Source organism: Sodiomyces alkalinus (assembly GCF_003711515.1).
Source record: "Sodiomyces alkalinus F11 unplaced genomic scaffold SODALscaffold_9, whole genome shotgun sequence".
In the NCBI taxonomy this organism is placed as follows: domain Eukaryota; kingdom Fungi; phylum Ascomycota; class Sordariomycetes; order Glomerellales; family Plectosphaerellaceae; genus Sodiomyces; species Sodiomyces alkalinus.
Window position 1 is genome coordinate 1,429,157 of NW_021167087.1, and position 21,968 is coordinate 1,451,124.

The 21,968-nt window shown below is 56.0% G+C and overlaps 6 protein-coding genes across 6 annotated transcripts; 4 read left to right on the top strand and 2 right to left on the bottom strand.

Annotated features, from left to right (window-relative positions):
- Positions 1–312: 312 nt before the first annotated feature.
- SODALDRAFT_220511 (patched sphingolipid transporter) lies at positions 313–4,628 on the top strand. Its single transcript, XM_028607333.1, has 2 exons — positions 313–678; positions 778–4,628. The coding sequence occupies exons 1-2, from the start codon at positions 412–414 to the stop codon at positions 4,339–4,341; spliced, it is 3,831 nt and encodes a 1,276-aa protein (XP_028464298.1). The 5' UTR covers positions 313–411; the 3' UTR covers positions 4,342–4,628.
- Positions 4,480–5,221, top strand: SODALDRAFT_362303 (hypothetical protein; the record flags this gene model as incomplete). The annotated part of the gene is made up of 2 exons (XM_028614447.1): positions 4,480–5,143; positions 5,169–5,221. The coding sequence occupies 2 exons, from the start codon at positions 4,480–4,482 to the stop codon at positions 5,219–5,221; spliced, it is 717 nt and encodes a 238-aa protein (XP_028464299.1).
- Positions 5,222–6,827: 1,606 nt separating this feature from the next.
- On the top strand, positions 6,828–11,358 carry SODALDRAFT_362305 (hypothetical protein; the record flags this gene model as incomplete). Its single annotated transcript, XM_028614448.1, has 8 exons — positions 6,828–6,895; positions 6,960–7,002; positions 7,075–7,199; positions 7,321–7,375; positions 7,506–7,737; positions 7,774–10,871; positions 10,957–11,097; positions 11,233–11,358. The coding sequence occupies 8 exons, from the start codon at positions 6,828–6,830 to the stop codon at positions 11,356–11,358; spliced, it is 3,888 nt and encodes a 1,295-aa protein (XP_028464300.1).
- A 3,263-nt stretch (positions 11,359–14,621) lies between these two features.
- On the top strand, positions 14,622–18,209 carry SODALDRAFT_352461 (alkaline phosphatase-like protein). The gene is made up of 3 exons (XM_028613593.1): positions 14,622–15,114; positions 15,235–15,479; positions 15,566–18,209. The coding sequence occupies exons 1-3, from the start codon at positions 14,873–14,875 to the stop codon at positions 18,001–18,003; spliced, it is 2,925 nt and encodes a 974-aa protein (XP_028464301.1). The 5' UTR covers positions 14,622–14,872; the 3' UTR covers positions 18,004–18,209.
- On the bottom strand, positions 18,210–20,915 carry SODALDRAFT_299414 (cytochrome P450). The gene is made up of 4 exons (XM_028608868.1): positions 20,129–20,915; positions 19,513–20,070; positions 18,820–19,452; positions 18,210–18,706 (listed from the first exon to the last, which is right to left on the bottom strand). Exons 1-4 carry the CDS (start codon positions 20,438–20,440, stop codon positions 18,572–18,574), a joined length of 1,638 nt encoding a protein of 545 aa, XP_028464302.1. The 5' UTR covers positions 20,441–20,915; the 3' UTR covers positions 18,210–18,571.
- A 221-nt stretch (positions 20,916–21,136) lies between these two features.
- SODALDRAFT_220570 (hypothetical protein) lies at positions 21,137–21,791 on the bottom strand. Its single transcript, XM_028607334.1, has 2 exons — positions 21,354–21,791; positions 21,137–21,287 (listed from the first exon to the last, which is right to left on the bottom strand). Exons 1-2 carry the CDS (start codon positions 21,617–21,619, stop codon positions 21,245–21,247), a joined length of 309 nt encoding a protein of 102 aa, XP_028464303.1. The 5' UTR covers positions 21,620–21,791; the 3' UTR covers positions 21,137–21,244.
- Between the last annotated feature and the right edge of the window lie 177 nt (positions 21,792–21,968).

Sequence of the window (21,968 nt, forward strand, 5' to 3'; positions counted from 1 at the left end):
CACCGTCACAGCAACAGTCGGAAGCTCCTCCCTGACCTCTCCTCAACTTGCTCCTTTACCAACACCTCAAAGACGAAGCAGCATCGCAACTCCGGACAGTGGTAAAAGTCGCCATTGCCACTGCATAACTGAGCTCCTTTGGTTGCTTTTCTTTTTCTTTTTCTTTTTCTTTTTCTTCTTGTTCTTTTCCTCCTGCACTTCTCACGGTCCATTATCCATTTTCCAAATCGTCATCTCGGGGATTGGACCCAGCAGACCAAACCTCCCCTTCGTTATCCATCTATCATTCCTTACTCCTACTCTCCATCACTTAATCAACCCCACAAACGTCTTCGCTCTCGAATAGCCTAGCCCAGCCCAGAACACCTCGGCCGGTTCGTGCTGCCGTGGAGCAGCAAGGCGTCGTGCGCCATGACCCAACACCCTGTACACAAGCTCCTCGCCGTCGGGGCCCTGCTCGTAGGGAGCGTGGTTGGCGCTGAGCTCTACACCCCAAAACACGAGGCCGGGAGATGCGCCTTCCGTGGCCAATGCGGCTCCAAATACTTCTTCGGAAAGGAGCTGCCTTGCGTCGACAACGGCCTCGCCGAGGAGCCCGACGACGACCTGCGCCAGCAGATTGTGGACCTGTGCGGCGAGAAGTGGACTTCGGGACCCGTCTGCTGTAATGCGGATCAGGTATGTACTGATTGAATATGACAGCGATCTACAAGACTCCCAGCAGTCTCTGCGCTTTGCCAGTTGCCTCACTAATTCTCATTTTCTTTTCGTACTCAGGTCCGGTCCCTCTCCTCCGAACTCGGAACTCCCAAACAGATCATTTCCTCCTGCCCTGCATGCAAGGAGAACTTCTTCAACCTCTTCTGCACCTTCACCTGCTCTCCCGACCAATCCCTCTTTGTTAATATTACCCGTGTCCAAGAGAAGAATGGCAAGACCCGCGTCCTCGAACTGGATCAACTGGTCTCGGACCAATACAGCTCCGGTTTCTACGACAGCTGCAAAGAGGTCAAGTTCGGCTCCTCCAACTCCAAGGCCATGGACTTCATTGGAGGCGGTGCCAAGAACTATACCCAGCTTCTTAAGTTCTTGGGTGACGAGAAGCTCGTGGGTTCTCCCTTTCAGATGAACTTTCCTAGAGAATATGACAACCCAGCAATGTCCCCCCGGGAGATGAAACCCAAGAAATGCAACGACGAGGACCCGGACTACCGATGTGCCTGTGTCGATTGTCCGGACGTATGCCCCGAACTTCCCGCAGTGTCGAAACCTGGATCTTGCAAAGTGGGCGTCCTGCCTTGCCTCTCCTTTGCATCCATTTTCGTCTACTGTATCCTACTCTTCTCTGCCGTGGCTGCTGTTATCGGCCACGTCATGTGGCGCAGGCACGCCAGGCGCCGTAACGAGCGGCTCAGGTTGCTCCAGGACGCGTCACCTAGCGACGACGAGGACGAAGGCGATCTTGTTCTGAATCCCGCCATGCTGGACCAGCCGCGCCGGTATTACAAGATCAATACTTGGTGCGATGCTGCCTTTAGCCGGCTGGGTCACTTTGCCGCCCGCTTTCCGGCAATTACTATATCCTCGACCTTGATCTTCGTTGCCGTCCTCAGCGCCGGCTGGATTCGGTTCGATCTTGAGCGGGAGCCGGCGCGTCTCTGGGTGAGCCCGACCTCGCCTGCTGCGCAAGAAAAGGCTTTCTTCGACAGCAACTTCGGCCCCTTCTATCGTGCCGAGAAGATTTTCCTCGTCAACGACCAATCTCCTGAAGGGCCGGCACCTGTGCTTAGTTACGACACCATTCTGTGGTGGATGGATGTCGAGAGAAGTGTTGCCAGGTTAAAGGGTCCAAAATTCGGCGGCACTCTCAACGACATCTGCCTCAAGCCCACGGGCACGGCCTGTGTCGTCCAATCCGTCACTGCCTATTTTGGAAACGACCCTGGCCTTGTTGATGAGAAGAAGTGGAAAGATCGGCTCCGAAAATGTGTCGATTCCCCCGTTGAGTGCCGCCCGGCTTACGGCCAGCCTGTCGAGGCGAACATGATCCTGGGCGGCTGGACCTCTGATCCGGCCAATGCTACGGCCATCACCGTCAACTGGGTGGTCAAGAACGGCGCCGAGGGCAGCCCTGAAGTGGAACGCGCCGCAGATTGGGAGGCTGCGCTTCGCGACCGCCTCCTCGAGGTCCAGCAAGAAGCGCAGGACCGCGGTCTTCGCCTCTCTTTCTCCACCGAGATCAGCTTGGAAGAAGAACTTAACAAGTCGACCAACACCGATGCCAAAATCGTGGCCATCAGCTACGTCATCATGTTCCTCTACGCATCGCTCGCCCTAGGGTCCACGACGCTGTCTCTTCGCGGACTGCTCCGGAACCCGGCCATCGCCTTGGTCCAGTCCAAGTTCTCCCTGGGCGTGATGGGCATTCTCATCGTTCTCATGTCCATCAGCGCCTCCGTCGGTCTCTTTTCTTGGTTCGGTTTGAAGGCTACCCTCATCATCGCCGAGGTTATTCCTTTCATTGTGCTCGCCGTCGGCGTTGACAATATTTTCCTCATCGTTCACGAGTTTGAACGGGTCAACATCAGCCATCCTGACATCGTCGTCGAGGAGCGAATCGCGAAGGCGCTTGGTCGCATGGGCCCGTCCATTCTGCTTTCAGCTCTCACCGAGACCGCGTCCTTTACCCTCGGCGTCTTTGTCGGCATGCCGGCCGTTCGCAATTTTGCGGCGTATGCCGCTGCCGCGGTTTTCATCAACGCTATTCTCCAGATCACCATGTTCGTGTCAGTTCTGGCCCTGAACCAGATGCGCGTCGAGGACCACCGTGCCGACTGTATACCTTGCATCCAGGTTAAGGCTGCCCGGGTGCATCTAACCGGAGGCAATGTTAGTCCAGGTGCCAGGCACTACGAGGTCCCCGAGGAGAGCTGGCTCCAGCAGTTCATTCGCAGACACTATGCCCCTGCCATCCTCGGCAAGAAAGCCAAGGGCGTTATCGTGGCGGTCTTTCTCGGTCTCTTCGCCGCGGGCATTGCGCTGATCCCCGAGGTGAAGCTCGGCCTGGACCAGCGCGTCGCTATCCCCGACGGCTCCTACCTCATCCCCTACTTCAACGACCTTTACGACTACATGGAGACCGGCCCGCCCGTCTTTTTTGTCACGAGAGAATTCAATGCCACCCAGCGCAAGTACCAGCGGGAGGTCTGCTCACGATTTACGACATGCGAGCAGATGTCTCTCACCAACATTCTCGAGGGCGAGCGGAAGCGCCCGGACGTCTCGTACATATCCTCGCCCGCGGCCAGTTGGATCGACGACTACTTCTTGTGGCTCAATCCGGACCTGGGAGACCAGTGCTGCGTCGAGCACGGCGAAGCTTGTTTTGCCCACCGTGAACCCCCATGGGACATCACACTCTCGGGCATGCCCGAGGATGGGGAGTTCGTCAAATATCTTCACAAGTTCCTATCGTCCCCAACGACCGAGGATTGCCCTCTGGCCGGCCAAGCAGCCTACGGAAACACTGTAGTCGTCGATTCCGAGACGGATACGATCAAGGCCAGTCACTTCCGAGCCATGCACACCCCCCTGCGAAGCCAGGACGACTTCATCAACGCCATGTCGTCCGCCCGACGCATCGCATCCAGCATCCAGCGCGAGACGGGTGTGGAGGTTTTCCCCTACAGCGTCTTTTACGTCTTTTTCGATCAGTATGCCTCCATCGTGTCCCTCACCGCGACGCTCTTGGGCTGCGCGGTGGCCATCATCTTTCTAGTCTCCACGGTTCTTCTCGGGTCCATTCGTACTGCTGCCGTGGTGACGGTCACGGTCTGCATGACAGTCATCGATATCATTGGCGCCATGGCTGTCTTTGGCGTGTCGCTCAACGCGGTCTCGCTGGTCAACCTAATCATCTGCGTGGGTATCGCTGTCGAGTTCTGCGCCCACGTCGCTCGCGCGTACACGTTCCCCTCGCGCACTGTCATGGAGCGGGCTAAGAACAGGTTCCGCGGTCGCGACGCTCGCGCGTGGACGGCGCTGGTGAACGTCGGTGCGTCCGTCTTTTCGGGCATCACGGTCACGAAGCTTCTGGGCGTGTGCGTGCTCGCCTTCACACGGTCTAAGATTTTCGAGATTTACTACTTCCGTGTCTGGCTAGCCCTCGTCGTTTTTGCGGCCACGCACGCTCTCATTTTTCTCCCCGTCGTGCTCAGCCTTGTGGGAGGCGAAGGGTACGTGGACCCCGAAAGCGAGGGCGGAATCGAAGAAGACCTGGCCAGCCGACGATATAGGGCACTCGTTCCGGAGAGCGATACGGACTCGGAGGACGAATCTTAGAAGGGCGAAAGGACAGACGTACAAGGGGCGAAGCAACGCCGGGCGCCCGGTCCCCGTCGGGTCTGCACTTACAAGATGGCTCGAAACTTTTAGAATGACGTCGAACATGGGTTCACACCAGACAGAGAATACGCGTGCATGACGAAGACGGAAGACGGCAAATTCAGGCTCAGTCGGTCCCAGCCCAGACCTTACACCCAAGCGCGGGCCGACTTTGAAGAGGAGGTCAACTGGAGCTGGTTCGAAAGGTACTATCTCGGGCAGCCGGGCTCTTCCCAGCCGGCGCAGGAAGAGTTGGTTTCGGAGGGTGGAGGGGCCTGGATGGAAGCGATATCAGACATGAAGGCCGGTGAAGAAGAAGACGAAGAATTCGAAGAAGACGAAGAAGAGCCGGCAGAGGATGAAGACGAAGATGGCGGTAAGGGGAAGGCGAGGGCGAGAGCGAGGGCGAGAGCGAAAGGGAAAGGGAAAGAAATAGAGAAGCCACCGCCCAAGAGGGTCGGCATTTCGCCGATATCCCGCGTCAAGGAGTTCGTTGACCGACCTTCTTCTTCGTCCAGCAGCGGTTTACCGTCAATTCAAGAGGAAGAGGAGGAGGAAGAGGTGGAGGTGGTGGATGACGAGGAGGTGGACGACGAGGAGGTGGAGACGGGGGCCGGGGCGTTGCAGGAGATGCTGAGGAGAGCTGAAACTCTGGCAGCCAGTCGTGCTGAAGCTGCAATGGCGGAAGCAGACCAACTTTTCCAGGCGGGTTTGGCTAGGTTGGTTAGCCGGGAGCCAAACCGGAGCAATACTGGCGAAGGTGAAGCAGGCCCGTCGTCGACAAGGCAAGGCGGACCCGGCTGACCCTGCGCTCAGGGGCGGGGAGTGGGAAGATTGAGGTTGGAAGAGCGAGGAGGGCGTCAAAGGCGGCGCTCCCTAGGCCGAGGGACTGAATGAGCGAGTGGGATGGTCACTGTTTTCCTGCGGCCGGTCATGGCAGTTTGGCCGTGGTGTATTATACATAGAGTTGGCCACATGGGTATTGTGACTGACAGGCAAGAGTGGTTGAAGTTTTGCTTTCGGGCTATGTACTGATGCAGAGACAACGGAGCAGCGCAGTGGTGCAGTTGGGGGTCACGTTGGCTTCGTGTATCTCTTTTCGAATTTCCGTTCTTTGGAACAAGCGGGTGGAATCAGTCTTAGACATGTAGTATCAGCGATAATTACATTGCAGCGACGCGATGCCGTATTTTTTGGGCAGAGTTTGGTTGATGTCTAGTAATGATGCGGCTTGGAGCTTGACCCGGGGGGGTTTTTTTTTTTTTCGAAAACGCCCTTTATCGACGAACAGGGAGCAAAGAACGGTTCCAGTTAACGCTTGAAGCTGTCAATGGACCGGTGACAACTGACGGGGATGACGGACACGAGGATGTGAGATACGAGTTGTCGTCTCGTCGAGCCTCGATGAGGTGGTACTGGACGGAGTTGGGTAGATGAGGCTTAGATGACAAAGCTTGGTGTAATTATTAAGGGGTACAAATTGGCAGCCAACAACAGGATGCCACATCATTGTTTCGTGACAGCAGTGTCTCTGCTGGCGAGGGCGTCTGGATTCTATGAAGTGATGCAGGCTGTAAGGTACACATGCAGGCCGTATAAGTGGCGGGTGAAGAGCAGTTCAGGGGGGCGGGCTTGTTACATGTGCGCTGCTTAGTGACCGACTCCACGACGTCTGTCACGAGCAGATGAAGTGAGGATGAGATAGCTTCGAGCATGTTGGTCAAACTCATGGTGGTAGAATTATTACAAAGCCCCCGAATTTACAACGTGGACCGTGGAATTAAATCGCGGCATGGAAGCTATGCTGATCATTCATCCCGCCACTACAGACCGTGGAAGTTTTTCCTATTCAACGGAAGCTGGCCAAGATGACAAGGCTCTTAATTAACTATATGATTTCGTGCCCCCATCTCCCTTTTTCTCTGTATTTTGTTGGCTACGATGACAACTTTCTCTAGCCGACGTTCTTGTGCTCCTTTTTCTGTGACAAGCTGCAATCCCCAATAGTTGATTACTTTATGGTTAGAGTTGGGTACCTAATTCAGGAGTCGCTCGGGCGTACCTTGATACGCTGTAATTACCTTACCTACCTTAAGTGGCCTGAGCTCCAAAAGTACCTAGGTAACGATATTTAACGATACCAAGAACATGCATGCTCCAACGGTTGTGCAAGGTACCTTTAGATCTGCATCTCCCACATCAAATGACACTCTTTCCCTGTGGTTCAGATCATGTCATGTTTTCTTTTCTTTTCGAGATGATAGGTTGCCCCATTTCCTGAATTGACAGCTCACAAGCTCCAATGGCCTTCCAATATAACTCATACCGCCATGGCTGTCGCACTGGCCCCGTATTTGTTGTACATGTACTATACGCAGTACTTTATTGGGTCTTCGGTAAGGTACTTAATTTTTAGAATCGAAGCTTGGGAGTTTGTTTTCCCGATGACACCCGAAGCAACTCGCGCCCCTGATTCGCTGGCAGTGCGGATATCTAACCCCTCAGGGAACAGGTGCGAATAGAAGTCCGTGCTTTGTGCCTCGTGTCCTCTGTGACCTCTGCGACTGTGACCACAGCGCAGTTAGGTACAAACCTAGTCCCAACAACGGACGGTACGAGGTACAACGTGTACCTAAGGTACTCGGTACTACCTTAGGTACCTTACCTTATATAACGCGTGCATGGCCCAAGCGCGACCGCGAAGGCAATTCCCAATTCCACTTGGAACGACGACTCCATCTCAATCTCCCTCTTTCCCCCCATTTTCTCTTTTCCCCCTTCTATCTGAGGATTCTCCCACTCCGTCGCCGAATTTGGTTTCCTCTCCCTTTTGTATTGCATCACTTAGACCAGCTGTTTTCGAGGAAGAGGAAAATAGAAAAGAAAAAAGACCAGTTCTGGCTACTGGTCTTCCTTTCCTTGCATCGACTATCTTAGCAGCTCTCTCTACCCACTCCTCGTCCAGGGAAGGGAATCGATCCCGTGGTCCGAAGTAAGTCATGAATTATACGGCTTCCACCTCATCTTATCCCGAAATTCCTCTAGCCTACCTTGCGAGGTAGATCCATGCATATACGGAGCTTTCCCAGGCGGGGTGTGCACCTGGATCACCCTGTATGCAGTGCTGTGTCACCTCTCCTGGCTGGCTGGCTGCTCCTCTGCTCCTCTGCTCCTCGCCATTCCCTCCCCTTCTCAGCCTCCTGGATGCACTACCACCCACGGGGTTTGGACATGCTAACCGCGCTCCCCGTCTCGATAGGGTCCTGTATCCAAACGTCGCCTTCCACATCACCTCGGCTACGGCAGCGACGACGACAACGACGAAACAGTTTTTCATTACTTCTCTCTGGCTTCGTCCGTAATCCATATTCATCATGTCTGATACCGAAGGGTTTGAAGTCGTCCAGCGAGACGAGCCCTCTGTCACCGAGTCTGTCCCCGAACCCGAGTCTGCACCCGAGGCTGAAGCCGAGCCGGAACCCGAGCCGGTACCCGAGACCGAGACCAAGCCTGCCGCTCAACCCGAAGTGTCACAAGAGAAAACACCCGTGAAGAAGACCACCACTACTGCTTCCGGTGTCCGTCGTCCTGCTGTCTCCGCCACCACAAGGGCTGCTACTGGAACCACTGGCACTGCAGCCCGTGCCACTGGCGGATTGAGCAAACCCCCTACTCGTCCTCCGGGGACCACTGCTACCACGGTCAAGAGACCCTCTGGTGCTTCTTCCGTCGCCACTCATCGCTCGCGGCCTAGTGTGTCTGCTTCCGAAGACGACTCGAAGAAGTCCGTCTCTTCCATTAGCCGACGCACCTCCGTCGCCCCGAGCACGACCAGCTCCACCTCCTCGCCCGGCAAGAGAATCACCACCACGACTCCGTCAACCGCCGCTGCCGCTAGGCGTCCTCTGACCAGCACCACTTCCGCTCGTACCTCGACAAGTGCTGCTACGCGTCCCACCGCCGGCACCACATCGACCAGCCGCGTCGCCGCCCGTCCTGCCACCAGCACAACCGCCGACGCGGCCACCAAACGCCTGTCCGCCGCGAGCACCACCTCTACCGCTACTTCCCGCACCGCCCGCTCCTCCCTCCGTCCCGCCAGCTCCGGCACCGGCGGGCCATCCGCCAAGGAGATCGAAGAGCTCAAGGCCAAGCTGGCTGAGAAGGAGACGGAGCTAACCGAGCTCAGGGCCCAGGTCGAACAGCAAGCTGCTACTGCCGCCGCTGCGCAAGATGCTCCCCCCACCGAGGGTGTTTCCGACGAGGCGAAGCAGGCCCAGGAGCAGGAGATCGCCGCACTCAAGGCCAGGCAGGAGGAACTCGAGAGCCAACTTGAGACGCAAAGGGTCGAGCTTGAGGAGGTTGTCGCCGCCAAGGACGCCGCCGAGCTGGAGCTTGCCTCGGTGAAGCATTCGATCGAGTCCCTGCAGGCCGAGCAGGAGGAAAAGAGCAAGGCGAGCGAGGCCGCGCTGAGCCAAGCCACCGCCGAACATGAAGCCCAACTGGAGGGGTTGCGACTCTCTCTGGAGCAGGAGCATAAGGCAGCCATCGAGGCCCTCGAGGCAAAGAACGCCGAGGCCCTTGCGCAAGGCCAGGCATCTTCGGCCGACCACGAGACTGCTATCGCCAGCCTCAAGTCCACTCACGAATCCGCCATGGCCGAGCTCCAGGCCAGGATCGACCATCTCACCGCCTCGCAGAACGACGCCGTTGCCGCCCAGGAGTCCAAGGTGCAGGCCGAGCAGGAAGCCCACTTGGCCCGGATTACCGCCCTGGAAGCCGAAGCCGCCTCCCTGACCAGCAGGCTCGAGTCGGCCGAACAGGCGGCCGACCAGGCCCAAGCCGACCTAGATGCCAAGGTCACCGAACTGTCTTCTCTGCAACAGGCGGTGGCTGATCTGGAAAGCAAGCTGGAGGCAGCCCGTTCTGATGTGACCCAGGCGCAGGAGGAGGCGGACGCGCTCCGTGTCCAGGTCAGCAGCCTCACGGATGAGATGACCGCCAAGGATGAGGCGCTGGCCAAGGCCAAGGGAGACCACGCCGCCCTCATTAGCCGGCACGAAGACCAACTGAAGCAAGTCTCCAAGGACTACGAGGACGAGATCGAGAGCCTCAAAGGCGATGCGCACTTCAAGCGGCAGTTCCATGCCCTCGAGGCCAAGCACAAAGAGCTGCAGGAAGCCCACGACGAGCTGGAGCACTCGCTCAAGGAGGCTGAGGAGGACCACGCCAAGGCGCTCGAGCTGGCCAAGAGCGAGCATGCCGCTGCCACCGCTGCTCTCGAGACCCAGGAAGCCGAACACCAGAAGGCGCTGGGTGCCCTGCGCGCCAGCCATGCCGAGGAGATCGAACAGGCCAAGAACTATGCCAACGCGGACAAGGATGCCCATCTGGAGGAGCTCCAGGCCCTCAAAGACAGTCATGCCCAGCAACTGGAGGTTCTCAAGAGCGAGGGGGATGCGTCGCTGGCCGAGGAGTTCGCAGCGCTCAGGGCGTCCCACGCCGAGGTGGTCAGGGCGCTCGAGTCGGAGAGCGCGGGCGAGAGGGAGAAGCTCATCGCCGCGCACCGGGACGAGCTCGCCAACGTCAAGGCGTCCGGCGACAGCGCCCATGCGGCGGAGCTCGACGCCCTCCGACAGCAGCTCGACGACAGCCTCGCCAAGGTCCAGGCGGCAGAGGGCGCCGGCGCAGAGGCCTTGGAGGCTGCCAAGAAGGAACTCGAAGCAACGCACGCGTCCGAGGTGGAGAAGCTCATCACCATGCACGCGGAGCAGCTCGACGCCGTCAAGGCCGAAGGCGCAGCGGGCGCGCAAAGCCAGCTGGACGAGCTCACGGCGGCCCACGCCAAGGCCGTCGAGGCGCTGAAGGCCGAGTCGGACAGCCAGAGCGCGTCCCTGGATGAGGAGATGGCCAAGCAGAAATCGGCCCTCGACGAGCTCCAGGCGGCTCTGCAGGGAGCCAAGGATACGCTCGCGACGGTGGAGGCCGAAAAGGCGTCCGCCGACGCGGCGCTGGCCAAGCTGGAAGAGGAGAACGGCGACCTGGGACAGCAGCTCGCGACGGAGAAGATGGCGCGGGCCGAGGCGGAGGCGGCGCTGGACGCGGTCAAGAACCAGAAGCCGGACACGACCGAGTTGGACTCGCTGCAGGCGACCAGGAAGAGCCTCGAGGCCGAGCTCCAGGTGGTGCAGACCAGCCTCGTGGCGGCGGAGAAGCAGGCCGAGGCGCTCAAGCAGGACCTGGCGGCGGCGCGGAGGGAGCTTGAGGCTACCCGGCTCGAGGCGGACGACAAGATCAGGACGAGTCAGGTCGACTACGAGGATATGCACGACAGCCTGACCAAGGTGGCCGACGAGGCGCATGCCAAGCGCAGCGAGCTGGAGCAGCAGGTGGAAGAGCTCAAGAGGACGGTGGACGAGAAGCTGAAGGGGATCGATGAGCTGGAGGCCTTGGTCAAGGTGAAGGACGCCGAGATTGCGGAGGCCAAGGTATGTTACACCCGCGGTCTTTACCACCCAAGGTGAAATCGAAGGAGCAAGTTGATTAATATTTCTTTCTTTTGATCCCATGCAGGCCGCGGCACCGAAGTCCAGGGGACTCGCAGCGAGTAAATACGCCACGGCCTCGGACGAAGAGGGCGCGGACGGCTCGGCCCCCGATGCCAAGGCGGAAGGTGAGGACGACGAGGACCACTCTTCAGCGGCATTAGGATCGGTGCGAGTGCCCCCTTTGTAGAAGCAGCCACCATTCCCATCTTCCTTGACATTCTGTCTTTTCTTTTTGTATCTGGGAGCGTGGATTCTTTCTTTTCATGAGCCAACTCGTACTGACTTTTTTTTCTTCTCACAGATCCAAGCAGCTAGAGTGCAAGCGCGCCAGATCGACGAGATGGACCGCGTGATGAAGGAGAAGAACCTGATGATGCTCAACTCTATCACCGACTTCCAGTCCCCAGCTCGGAGCAGCGCCTCGTAGAGAGGCCGTCCTTCTTTCCCCCTTCGACCGGCATTCGCATTCACGGCGGCCTGCTCCGACTGGTGCAGCGGATATTTTTCGCATTCGAGGACTTGGCCTCACCCGACCCGACCCGATTGAGCTGACCTAACGTTTTTGGTCATGTTGCTCAATGGGACTGAGAACGCCGTCCGTTCTCACGTCCTTGACTACCGATTGACAATCTTTCTCTTCCTCCACGCCTCATGCATTGGGGTACGAGATCCTACTTTAATACTGTTTTTCTTTTACGGGTTACAGCGCCAGGAGCAAAGCATCTCGGGTTTGCTGGGACGAGGAAATCGAACAGAAACGGGTCGAGGGCCTTTTTTTGTTCTCTTTCTTCGTCCTTTTTTTTGGGTCTCTCAACTCACTGCTCTCATCTCCGGCGTCTTTTCGCATCTCCTCCCGCGGTGAGATGGGGAGGGCCTCTTTTTATTGGCCTTGCGTCTTCACCGGCTGTTGTGGTTGGGGGTAAAAGGGAAAAAGGGGGGGGGGGGGGCGGTGTTGCAGAGATGTTGAACGAATTGAACATAGGTGAACCATACATGTTGTAATTATTCCGGCACGTACGCATTTCCATGTCTGCGTATGAGTGAGATAGCAATGGACGATACCCCCTTTTTGTGTCCCTGGCTCTTTGGACTTTGCGATGCGCGGTCCTGACTGTCGTCCAAAAGTGGATAAGTCAGGAGGGAGGCGTAGTGCGGTCTAGGTGATTCGCTGGGTCCTAAGCGAGGGCGACGAGAAAGGTGATGGCATCGAGGTGACGACGCCATGAAATGTTGCATTGAAAGTAAGGCATGTACAAGCGAACGCGGCTCGCCATATTTACAGGTGATGCCGAGTAAACTGCTGGCATGTCTATCTTATATTTCTTACATATACGTATGAATCCTATTGACTGATTGTATGTATACGGCGAGTACTGAGTAAGTAAGATGATAAGATGAGATGAGATGAGAGAAATGGAGGAGGGAGGGGAGTGGGCTATGGGGCTGACGATAGTTGGGGGGATTTCGTCCTCTGTCGTCTGCAGTGTCGCCTGTTCCTCTGTACGTACCTCAAGGTAGTTAGTACCTTACCTTAGTGTCTGTCGCTGTACCTAGGTTGTGTCGCGTGAGAGCTCGTCGCGTGATTGCCACCGAAGAAGTTCCAGTTCTTCGAAGGGGGCGTCCTTTTAAAATAATGGCTACCTGGTAAATATTGGAGAAGTGGATCCCCCCCAGAGAAGAAGAAGAAAAACTTGGCTTCACGGCTCGCCCTGCTCGGCGAATTTGCTCACTCCGCCCCGGAGGACGCTACGCTAACTTAGCCACATCATGATGATGCCCTGGTGGTCGGATAGCGTTGCCGCGTGAGGTAGGTTATAAGTTAGCTACGGAAGTCGGCGTTGAAAAGTGCGATTCGGTCGGTCGGCTAAGTGTGTTGTTGATTCAGGGAAAAACTGCCTAACCGCAACAGTGGAAGGAATCACCTGACCCACCTATTAGTGTTTTGTATCATCATACTATCTTCAGTCTTCCTTGTTGTTCAACAGTATTTGTCTTGTCGGGTTTCAATTGATTATATATTCATCCATTGATTCATTCATTTGCTTAACTGCTCTTGACAACATACAGTCCAAGTTGGAGTAGTGTAGAATTAACCAAGAAAAAAAAAAGGGGGGCTTGTCTGGGGGTTTGTCTTTGACCAATGGGTCGGGCCAGAGAAGTACCAGGAGATTGTTCGCTTGTTCCCTAAAATGGAGACGGTCTGGTGAGTTTGGGTTGGTTGCATGATGGCTCGAGTTACACGTAGTGTTAAGGAAAGGTATTAGAGTTTTATATAGGTAGAGGTACTTAGAAGTACCATTACTTTTCTTATATTTGGTCGTACTACTACTCGCAGGGAACCCTGTTATCCTTAGCCAATCATTTTGCGTTGTATTCAAACTAACGGTTCTAACCCTGGCAGGGGTGTACTGCTTACCTCATTTAGCAATAACACTGCAAGGCTTAAGCGAGTGGCTAATTAATTACATAAGGTACCTTATGTGAAGGCTGTGCGTCCGTTGCCTGGTTATTGGTCTCCCCTTGGCTGTTATTTCACGGTAAATTGGTGTTTAATATTTCCGCCCCAAGGTTTGTAAAAAGCCAGCCTTGGAAAGGAGGGAGGGAGATGAGGGAGAATAAGCGTAGAGGTACCTTAGGTAAGCTGAGAACAGAGGAACAGAACCGACACACAATAGGTACCTACGATTACTTCTGACTAAGTAAGGTACGTAAGGTACAGCAAGGTACGGTAGTACAAATCAAGTACGGAGTAGTACACTACGGAGTAGCATCCGGACCAGGTGGGGTAGACCAGGTCCGGTCCATTTCAAAGACCAGGGGTGAGAGCGCGAACCGTTAAAGGGGGCCCCGCTAATTGAGCTCCTAAATTCAGGTACGCCAGACTGAGTCAAGTCACACAATGACTTCGTACGGATACTTGGATACTCGTACCGCATTCGTTTCTGTTTCGCACGAGGAGAGTCCCCGCCAACCTGAAATTAGTACGGAGAACCCCTTTGGCGAATCAGTTAGGCCGTCCGGTACCTTATGTAAGATGACGGAAGAAGGGAAAGTGCCAGCCAGCCGTTGCCTATATAAACTTTAAAGTGGCCTGAGCTCGAGGCCTTCGTTGTATATAAACTTTAAAGTGGCCTGGGCTCGAGGCCTATGCAAACTTTCCCGAGGCCTATGCACACTACCTAGTAGGTACACTCGTCCACGCGACTCCCTTCTTCTTCTGGGGAAGGGGGGAACTTGGCAGGGCTGTGCTGGGTCTACCTAAGGTACCTTGTAGTATTGGTACGCGATTTGCTATTTTGGACTTCGGTCTACGAAGTAGGAAGTACGGAGTACAGTACCAACGCACGGCTTCACATGGAAAAGCATCCAACACCCAATAGGACGTACTCCGTACATTATTCCCCTGATTAATACTGCCTCCCTGGTGGGACATCGTAGGATCGATTGAGGCGCAGGGGACTGCCATCCCCTGGAGGGAGACCAGACTCTAGGAGGGTTGTAAATAAAATAAGGTAGTTGATGTTGATGTACCCGGTACGGCGGCATGATCGTTTCACTGCAATTGCAGATGTACCTTATCCTTACAACAGCTACGTACTTTGTAAAAGATACCTGTTGATCACGCTTGCCCTTTTTCGTCTTCACTTTCTCACGGCGAACCTCTTCTCTTCTTTTCCTTCACTCGAGTCACTCTCTACGTCTTCTCTTCCACACCTTCGCTTCCCTGATCTCGTCATCGTCCTTCTTTTTCGTTTTCGTTTTCTTCTTATTTTCTTCCCTTTCTTTTCTTTCTTTCCGTGCATCCTTGCCATACCCACCCCTCGTCAATTATCCACCCGGACGGTCCCCCTTATTCTCGCCTTCTCGTCCTCGTTCTATAACGATTCCTCACCAAGCTTCGTCTATGCTCTGGCTCCCGTAATATCCACCCCCCAGGCGCGATGCCTTCTATTCCTATTCCCCGTCTTTCTTTCTTGTTCGGCCTATTTTTCGTATCCATTGTCTCCAGCAAGCTCGTCCGCCTTTACATCCATATCACAACCGTCCCCGTGCTGGCCTTCGCCTTCTATCTCCCCACCTTCTTCATATTCGACTTGATCGTCATCTGCTTCGCGAGACTAATCCTACAGCCTGCCAAGAATTCCGTCACCTTCCTAGCCTCAGTTATAGGAGGGTTATTTGCGTACGTACAACAAGATTCTTCCGTTCTGCCTCTGACGTACTGTCCTGTTCCTCTTCTGGGAGGCGTGACGTGTATCACTGGACAAGGAGAACAAAAGGGCTGACTCGGCTGCACTCACAGCGTCCTGTCACTTGCCGGAGCCTCGTCTGAACTCGGCTTCTTCTTCAAGACAGGAGGCGAGATCGACTGGCGAGATGCCTCCACATATACATCCAGCAAGGATGCCTTCGAGGTGTTGCTCTCCGGCAGTATTGCCGTAATTCTATCTTCCTGTGTCCTCGTCGTCATCACTTGGTTCTCTCACAACATCCTCTACCAAGTCATGGGCGCCTTCTTGGCATGGATCGGACATGAGATTGCATCAGGTGAGTTCAACATCCACCCCGTGTCATACTCTTTCCCCTTTCCGTTCGCTCGGCCACTCACGAATCTTTTCTTTTCCCTCTCCCAGGCTGGAATCGAGTACGAATGCTCGCCCCCATTAGACGTGGCAAGTACACCCATTTGAAAGACATCGACGACAGCGAAAGCATATACCAACAACTCCCCACTCATTCTGTCGACGACGATGCCGAGACCTCCCCCTTCGGACGCGCTCACGCCCGGCCACCGTCACGATGCTACTTCTCCCCCTCCCTGCTCTCATCGTGGGTCGTCAAGGCAGTCACCCTGGCGTTTCTTGTCGCTGCCCTCGTCGTTCGACCCGCCAAGCCTTACAATTCCATGTCCGTCACATTGCCAGTCTCGCTGTTCGACGCCTTCCGAGCCCGTACGCATTTTTGCCGCGATCAGAAACGTATCATGGAGAACAAGTGGCCCTTCCCGAAGCTCCTCCGCAAATCACGATGGGAAGATCCTGAAGGTGACTTCAAGGGCTGGGCTCCCGGCCCCAAGAGCAAATTGGCCGCCCGTTATCGAGACAGGATCCCGGACTGGTTCCCTACTACCTCAGTTCCCCGGGGTTTCTTCCGATGGGACCCCGAACGATTCACCAACCCGCCCTTCGGGTCTTTCCTTCCTACCACTTCTATCTCCATGCCGCCGCCTCATGAACCTCATCAGACGCCTCACAGTCGTCGTTCTGGCGCTGCGAATAATCCGCCTCCTGCTCCGAGTCAACCATCGCCAACATCAGCACCACCGCCAACGTCGCCGACTTCCTCCTCCCCCCTCCACCGTCGCTACGATTATTCCAATGGTCGAAAAGGACCGACCGACGTGGAGAGAAACCAATGTCCTGAACTGTCCGACTCGAATCCTTTCTATAACCCCGTAAGCGACCCGTTGAAGATCACCAACCTTGACAGCGACATCCTGCAGCCCCTCAAAGAGGCACTCGACAACGGCTCCGTCAAGATCAGACACGTCGTCCTCATTTTAATGGAGAGCCTGCGCGAGGAGCTCTTCCCCCTTCGACAAGGCTCGGATCTCTATAACACCATCCTAGAGCACAATGACGAAAAGGATCGGGACCAGGTAGAGGCCCAGCTGGCTCGTTTGACGCCGCACATCGAGAGGATGATTACTGGCCGCTCGGGAAATCTCACCAGCGCCAACGGCTCAACCCTCGAGTTCCCCGAGCTCAAGTGGAACGACACGACACGGCCCGACTTTGGCGGAGTCAACGTCGTTGGCGCCTACACCAGCGCCACCATGTCCACGAAGAGCTTCGGCGCGACGCACTGTGGCGCCTGGCCCATGCCCGTCGACACGTTCGACGAAGCCGACACGGACAGCTATCAGCCCTGTCTTCCGCAGATCTTCGAGCTTTTCGGCCGGGGGAAGGGGGCCGCCTCGAACCATTCATCATCCTCTCGTGGGGCCTCTCCGGACCGTTTTCAGAATCAGCCCTGGTATCCCGCCTTGTTCGAGGCCCAGATCGAAGAGTACGACAGGCAAGAGGTGTTCGACCGGAAGCTCGGCTTCAAGCACATCGTCACTCGGGCCCAGCTGGAGTCCGACTGGCGATACAACAGTTCGGACCCTCTTTACCACAAGGTCAATTACTTCGCCTACCCCGAACCCGTGTTGAAGCCATATCTCAAGGAATACATCACCGACGCCCTCGCAAACAAACGACGCATGTTCCTGTCGCATTTCACGAGCACAACGCATCACGCCTGGGACACGCCCGACGACTTTGACGTTGTTTCCTATCTGCCCTCGACGGGCTTCACGTCGTCCTGGCATAAGGACTTTAACAAGTACCTGAACACCATCCGCTATCACGACGCCTGGATGGGCGAGCTGCTGCAGATGTTCGACGACCTGGGCATCGCGGACGAGACGCTCGTGGTCTTCGCCGGTGATCACGGGCAGGCCTTCCAGGAGGACCACCACAAGACGGGCACGTACGAGAACGGCCACGTCAGCAACTTTCGCATCCCCATCACCTTTCGGCATCCCCATCTGCCCCGCGTCCAGTACGAGGCCAACGCGACCTCCATCTCCATCCTCCCCACCGTGCTCGACCTCCTCGTCCACAGCGGCTCGCTCGACGACGAGGACGCGCGGATCGCTTCGGACATTCTCCACGACTACGAGGGCCAGTCGCTGATTCGGCCTTACAAGGCGTCGCACAACGGCCGCCGGGCCTGGAACTTCGCCGTCGTCAATTCGGGGGGGGGCATGCTTGCGGTGACATCGGCCGACGCGCCCTGGCGGCTGGTCATGCCGTTGGAGGGCAGGGCGTACGAGTACCGGGTCACCGATCTGAGCAAGGACCCGCGCGAACTCGGGCCGGTCAAGTCGTGGTCGGTCGACGAGGCCGTGAAGGCAGTTGGGGAGGAGATGGGGCAGGAGGCTGCTCAGTGGTTGAGCGAAGCCGTACCCGTGGCACGGTGGTGGAGCTTGGAGCGTCGGCGCCTGTGGAGGCATAACGCAGTATGAAGGCATGTTTTTTTGTACCATAACAGTGTTTCTTTTGGCGATTTTTGGGTTCATGAGACGGGTATATCATACATGTACGGGATACCGGGGGGGCGTTTGAAGATTTCAGGCAGTTTGGTGGCATCAGGCAAAGCCAAGTACAATTGTGCTCCCCAAAATTAGTTATCATTAGACTTTTTATAAATATTAAACCTACATAACATGACCATCCTAGAAGCTGTATAATGAATGGAACGATAGTGCTCTTAATGAAGTGGGAGCTCTATGTGTGTGCGTGCTCTAACCAACGTCGTAAATCATCCCCTACCTCGCTTCCCCCTTTCTCATGATCCCATCATTCAGTCATCTGTAGCCCCCGTGCCATGCATGTCCGAAGCTTCTCTTGTCATGTACGTAATTCTGCAAAGTAATACACGCTTGAACATGGAAAAAAACAAAAGAAACAAAAAGCAGGGCCGCCATGCCATTTATCCCAGACCTTCGCTCGGGGTGACGAAGGCACCTTCTACTCCCTGAGAACTGCCCCGCCCCGTCTGTGTTGTCATTGTAGTCGTTAGTCGTTATCTACTCACAATGCATCCGTCTTCTCGCTCTTTTGCGGTTGCACGATGTCCCGCACGTCGAAGGTCACCCAGAAGTTGTTTTGCTTGACGAACCAGGCGTTGACGAGTTCCCATTCCTTGTTGGGATCTTGGAATTTGATCTGCGGGGGAAGGGGGGGTGAAGGATTAGCCGGGTCCGGTGAGAAGAATTACAAGAATATTGATAAAAATAATAATAAAAAGAAAAAGGGAAAAAAAAGGGGCGGGGGACTACCTCGAACCGCCTCAAAAGACTGGGGACCAACTTGTAAATCTCCAACAAGCTAATGTTCTTCCCGATACAGGTCCGGCTGCCCATGCCAAACTGGAACAACATGCCGTTCATCTCGCGCACCCTCTTCTCCTCCGCGTCGTGGTCGCCCGGGCCGGGAAGCCACCGTTCGGGCCGGTAGGCGTCGACGTCGGGCCCCCAAATCTCCCTCCGGCGGTGGATGATCCAAGCGCTGCAGCCGACGACGGTGCCGCCCTTGACGAAGCGGCCCGCGATGTCCATGCCGGGCTCGGGGACGACGCGCTCGAGCGGCAGGCCGGCGGCCGGGTGCAGGCGGAAGGCCTCCTTGATGCAGGCGTCGAGGTAGGGGAGCTTCTGGCTCTCGGACCAGGTGACGAGGCCGGAATGGGTGTCGTGGAAGAGGCCGGCGCGGGATGCGTGGTCGAGCTCGGCGCGCAGGCGGGCCAGGGCGGCGGGGTTGCGGAGGAGGTAGTAGAAGACGGCGGAGAGGCTGATGGCGGTGGTCTCGGAGCCGGCGAAGGCCATGCTGACGGCCATGGTCTGGACGAGGGTGTCGGTCATGAACTCGGGGCGGGCCTCGCGGGCGGCGAGGAACTTGGAGAGCAGGTCGGGTTGCTGTTGCTGTTGTTGTTGTTGTTGTTGTTGTTTCTCGCCGGGGGCGGTGGCGACGACGACGGGGAGCAGCGGTTCGTTGGCGTCGTCGGCGGGTGCCGGTGCCGGTGCCGGCTTGAGCTCGGGGAGGCGCTCGGCCATGCGGGCGCGGGCGAAGCGGGCGACGGGGAAGGTGGCGTCGATGAACCCCCACTGGGCGAGCTTGAGGTAGAGCGGGTTCTTGAGGACGAGGCGGTCGAGAAAGGGGATCTGGCCGATGGGGGCGACGTAGAGGAAGAGGTTGGTCAGGTAGGCGATGATGCCGTCAATGTCCTCGTTCTTCTCGACGAAGCCGTGGCGCTTGCTGTAGGTGATCTCGCCGATGACGTCGAAGGCGTAGAACTGCAGCCAGCGGGTCAGGTCGCAGCCCTCGGGCTTGGCGGCGAAGAGCTTCCTCGTCTGGCTGAGGAACAGCTTGGTGGTGTTGTCGACGAAGGGTTCGTACTGGACGAGGGCGGACATGGAGAAGGCCGAGTTGACGCATCGGCGGAACTGGGAGTGGAAGGTATTGTCGGTGGTGCTGAAGAGGGAGGGGAGACGGTTCCCCTTGACGACGGCCTGCTGGACGATGTAGAAGTCGGACTGTGGGTGGTGAGGTGAGTGAGGGGAAAAAAAAAAAAAAAAGGGAGGTCTGTTGTACCTTGATGAAGCCCTTGTTCAGGCCGTAGATGGTCTTGAGGGCGGCCGGGTCGGCGAAAGAAAGGGTATTGGGCCCCAAGCGGACGACGTCGCCATGCTTTTCGTGAAGGCTGCGGTGGGTAATCTCGGGACGTCGGTTCCAGACGTCGAAAAACCTCCACCAGTCGGTCAGGGAGGCCAGGAAGGGACCGGGGTACTCGTTCAGGCCGTTGTGGTAGCGGTTTCTGACGAGCCAAGCGAGGACGAGGGTGACGGCGATGGGAAGCCAATACCGGAGGAGGCCCTCAAGCAGTGATTCTGTGATGCCGTGCATTGTGATAAGGGCGCAAGGCCGGTGGAGGGGATGGGTAGACGTCGTTTGCGGTTCACGGTTTGAAGATTCGAAGGAGAGAGAACTGTAGGGTGTCTTGGGCTGCTTACTGGTAGGTGATGGGTGATGATGAGGCGAATGTCTGAATGCCGTCGCTTCTACAAGAGAAAGACCAGGACCAGGACCAGGACCAGGACGAGGGTGAGGGTGAGGGTGAGGGACTAATATGAAGGGAAGACGGGAACGATAGGGGTCAAATACGACGCAACCGGGTCACATGTCGGGAGTGATATGCCACATGGCGGAGAAGAGACAGAGACAGACGCAAGACACGGCGATATGTGGAGAGGTTGGAATGCGAGTATGCCTTGCCCCTGCTTGCCCCTGCTTGCCCCTGCGTGCCCTTGCTTTGCGTTCGTTGACAAGAGACGCAAGAGACGGAGGTTGAAGGAGAGGCCATGGACTAGAAGAAGAGGAATGCGCCTGCTTCGGTGCTTCGGCTTCGTACAGTATTACTGTATAACGTACAGCGTACAGCGTACAACGTACAACGTACGGATACCCCGTACTACTCCGTTGCTCCGCACTTAGAGGGAGGGCCCTGGGAACGTGGGAACCTGGGGTTAGCCGTTAGCAGGTCCATCCTCTGTGGGGAGTTCCGATGGTTGATGCCGACGAGGCCGTGTATGTAGGTTGGAAGGATATACGTGGTACTTTGTGTGGAAACGAGAGACGAGAGAATGAGGGGGAAAGTACAAAGTAGAAAGTAGAAAGTACCTTGGAAAGTAGAGCAGTGGGGAAAAGAGGCTAAACTTTCAGATCTGAGGGGTCGAATGATCGAAAGACTAAACTAAACCAGCCAAGAACGTGGAGTTGGAGTCAGGCCCTTCGGCAGATGATATGAAGAGACACCTACTGTAACCGTGGACGGGAGGCTGCTGATGCGACATGCATTGGTTTCCCTGTCTTTTGTCGTTGTTCTTCTTCTTTTCTTTTTTTTCTTTTTTTTCTTTTTTCTTCTTTTTTCTTCTTTTTTCTTCTTCTTTTTTTCTTCATAATCATTCGAAGCCCGGAAAATATGATTCCGTCTTCAATCCCTGATAAGGGAGCTCGGAATGAAAGACGAGAATTGTCGAGACGCAACCACGGTTGAGGGCGATCCACCTGCCTGTCCTGCGTCATACCATCTCCCTTTTCCGTTTCGTGGTTGGTGCGTTCCCTTTTCCGGTATACAATGTATTCTTTTCTTCTCCCGAGGTTTCGGGTGTTCGATATCGAAATCTCCGGAGCTCTTGGCTTGCATGGAAAGAGGATAAAAAAGATAACAAAGACGGACTAAAAGACGAGACTGAGACGGATGTGTTGGAGAAAAGAAAAATAGGGTGGAGGGCGTTGAGGGGAAGCTTCGTTCCGGACCCTGTAACTGCGGGGGAGGACCCATACCTATCGGTACATTGCTCGTTCCTCTTTACCTTACTAAGGTAGGTACACCACAGTGCGCTACACCCTAGGCTACAACGTACACTTTACA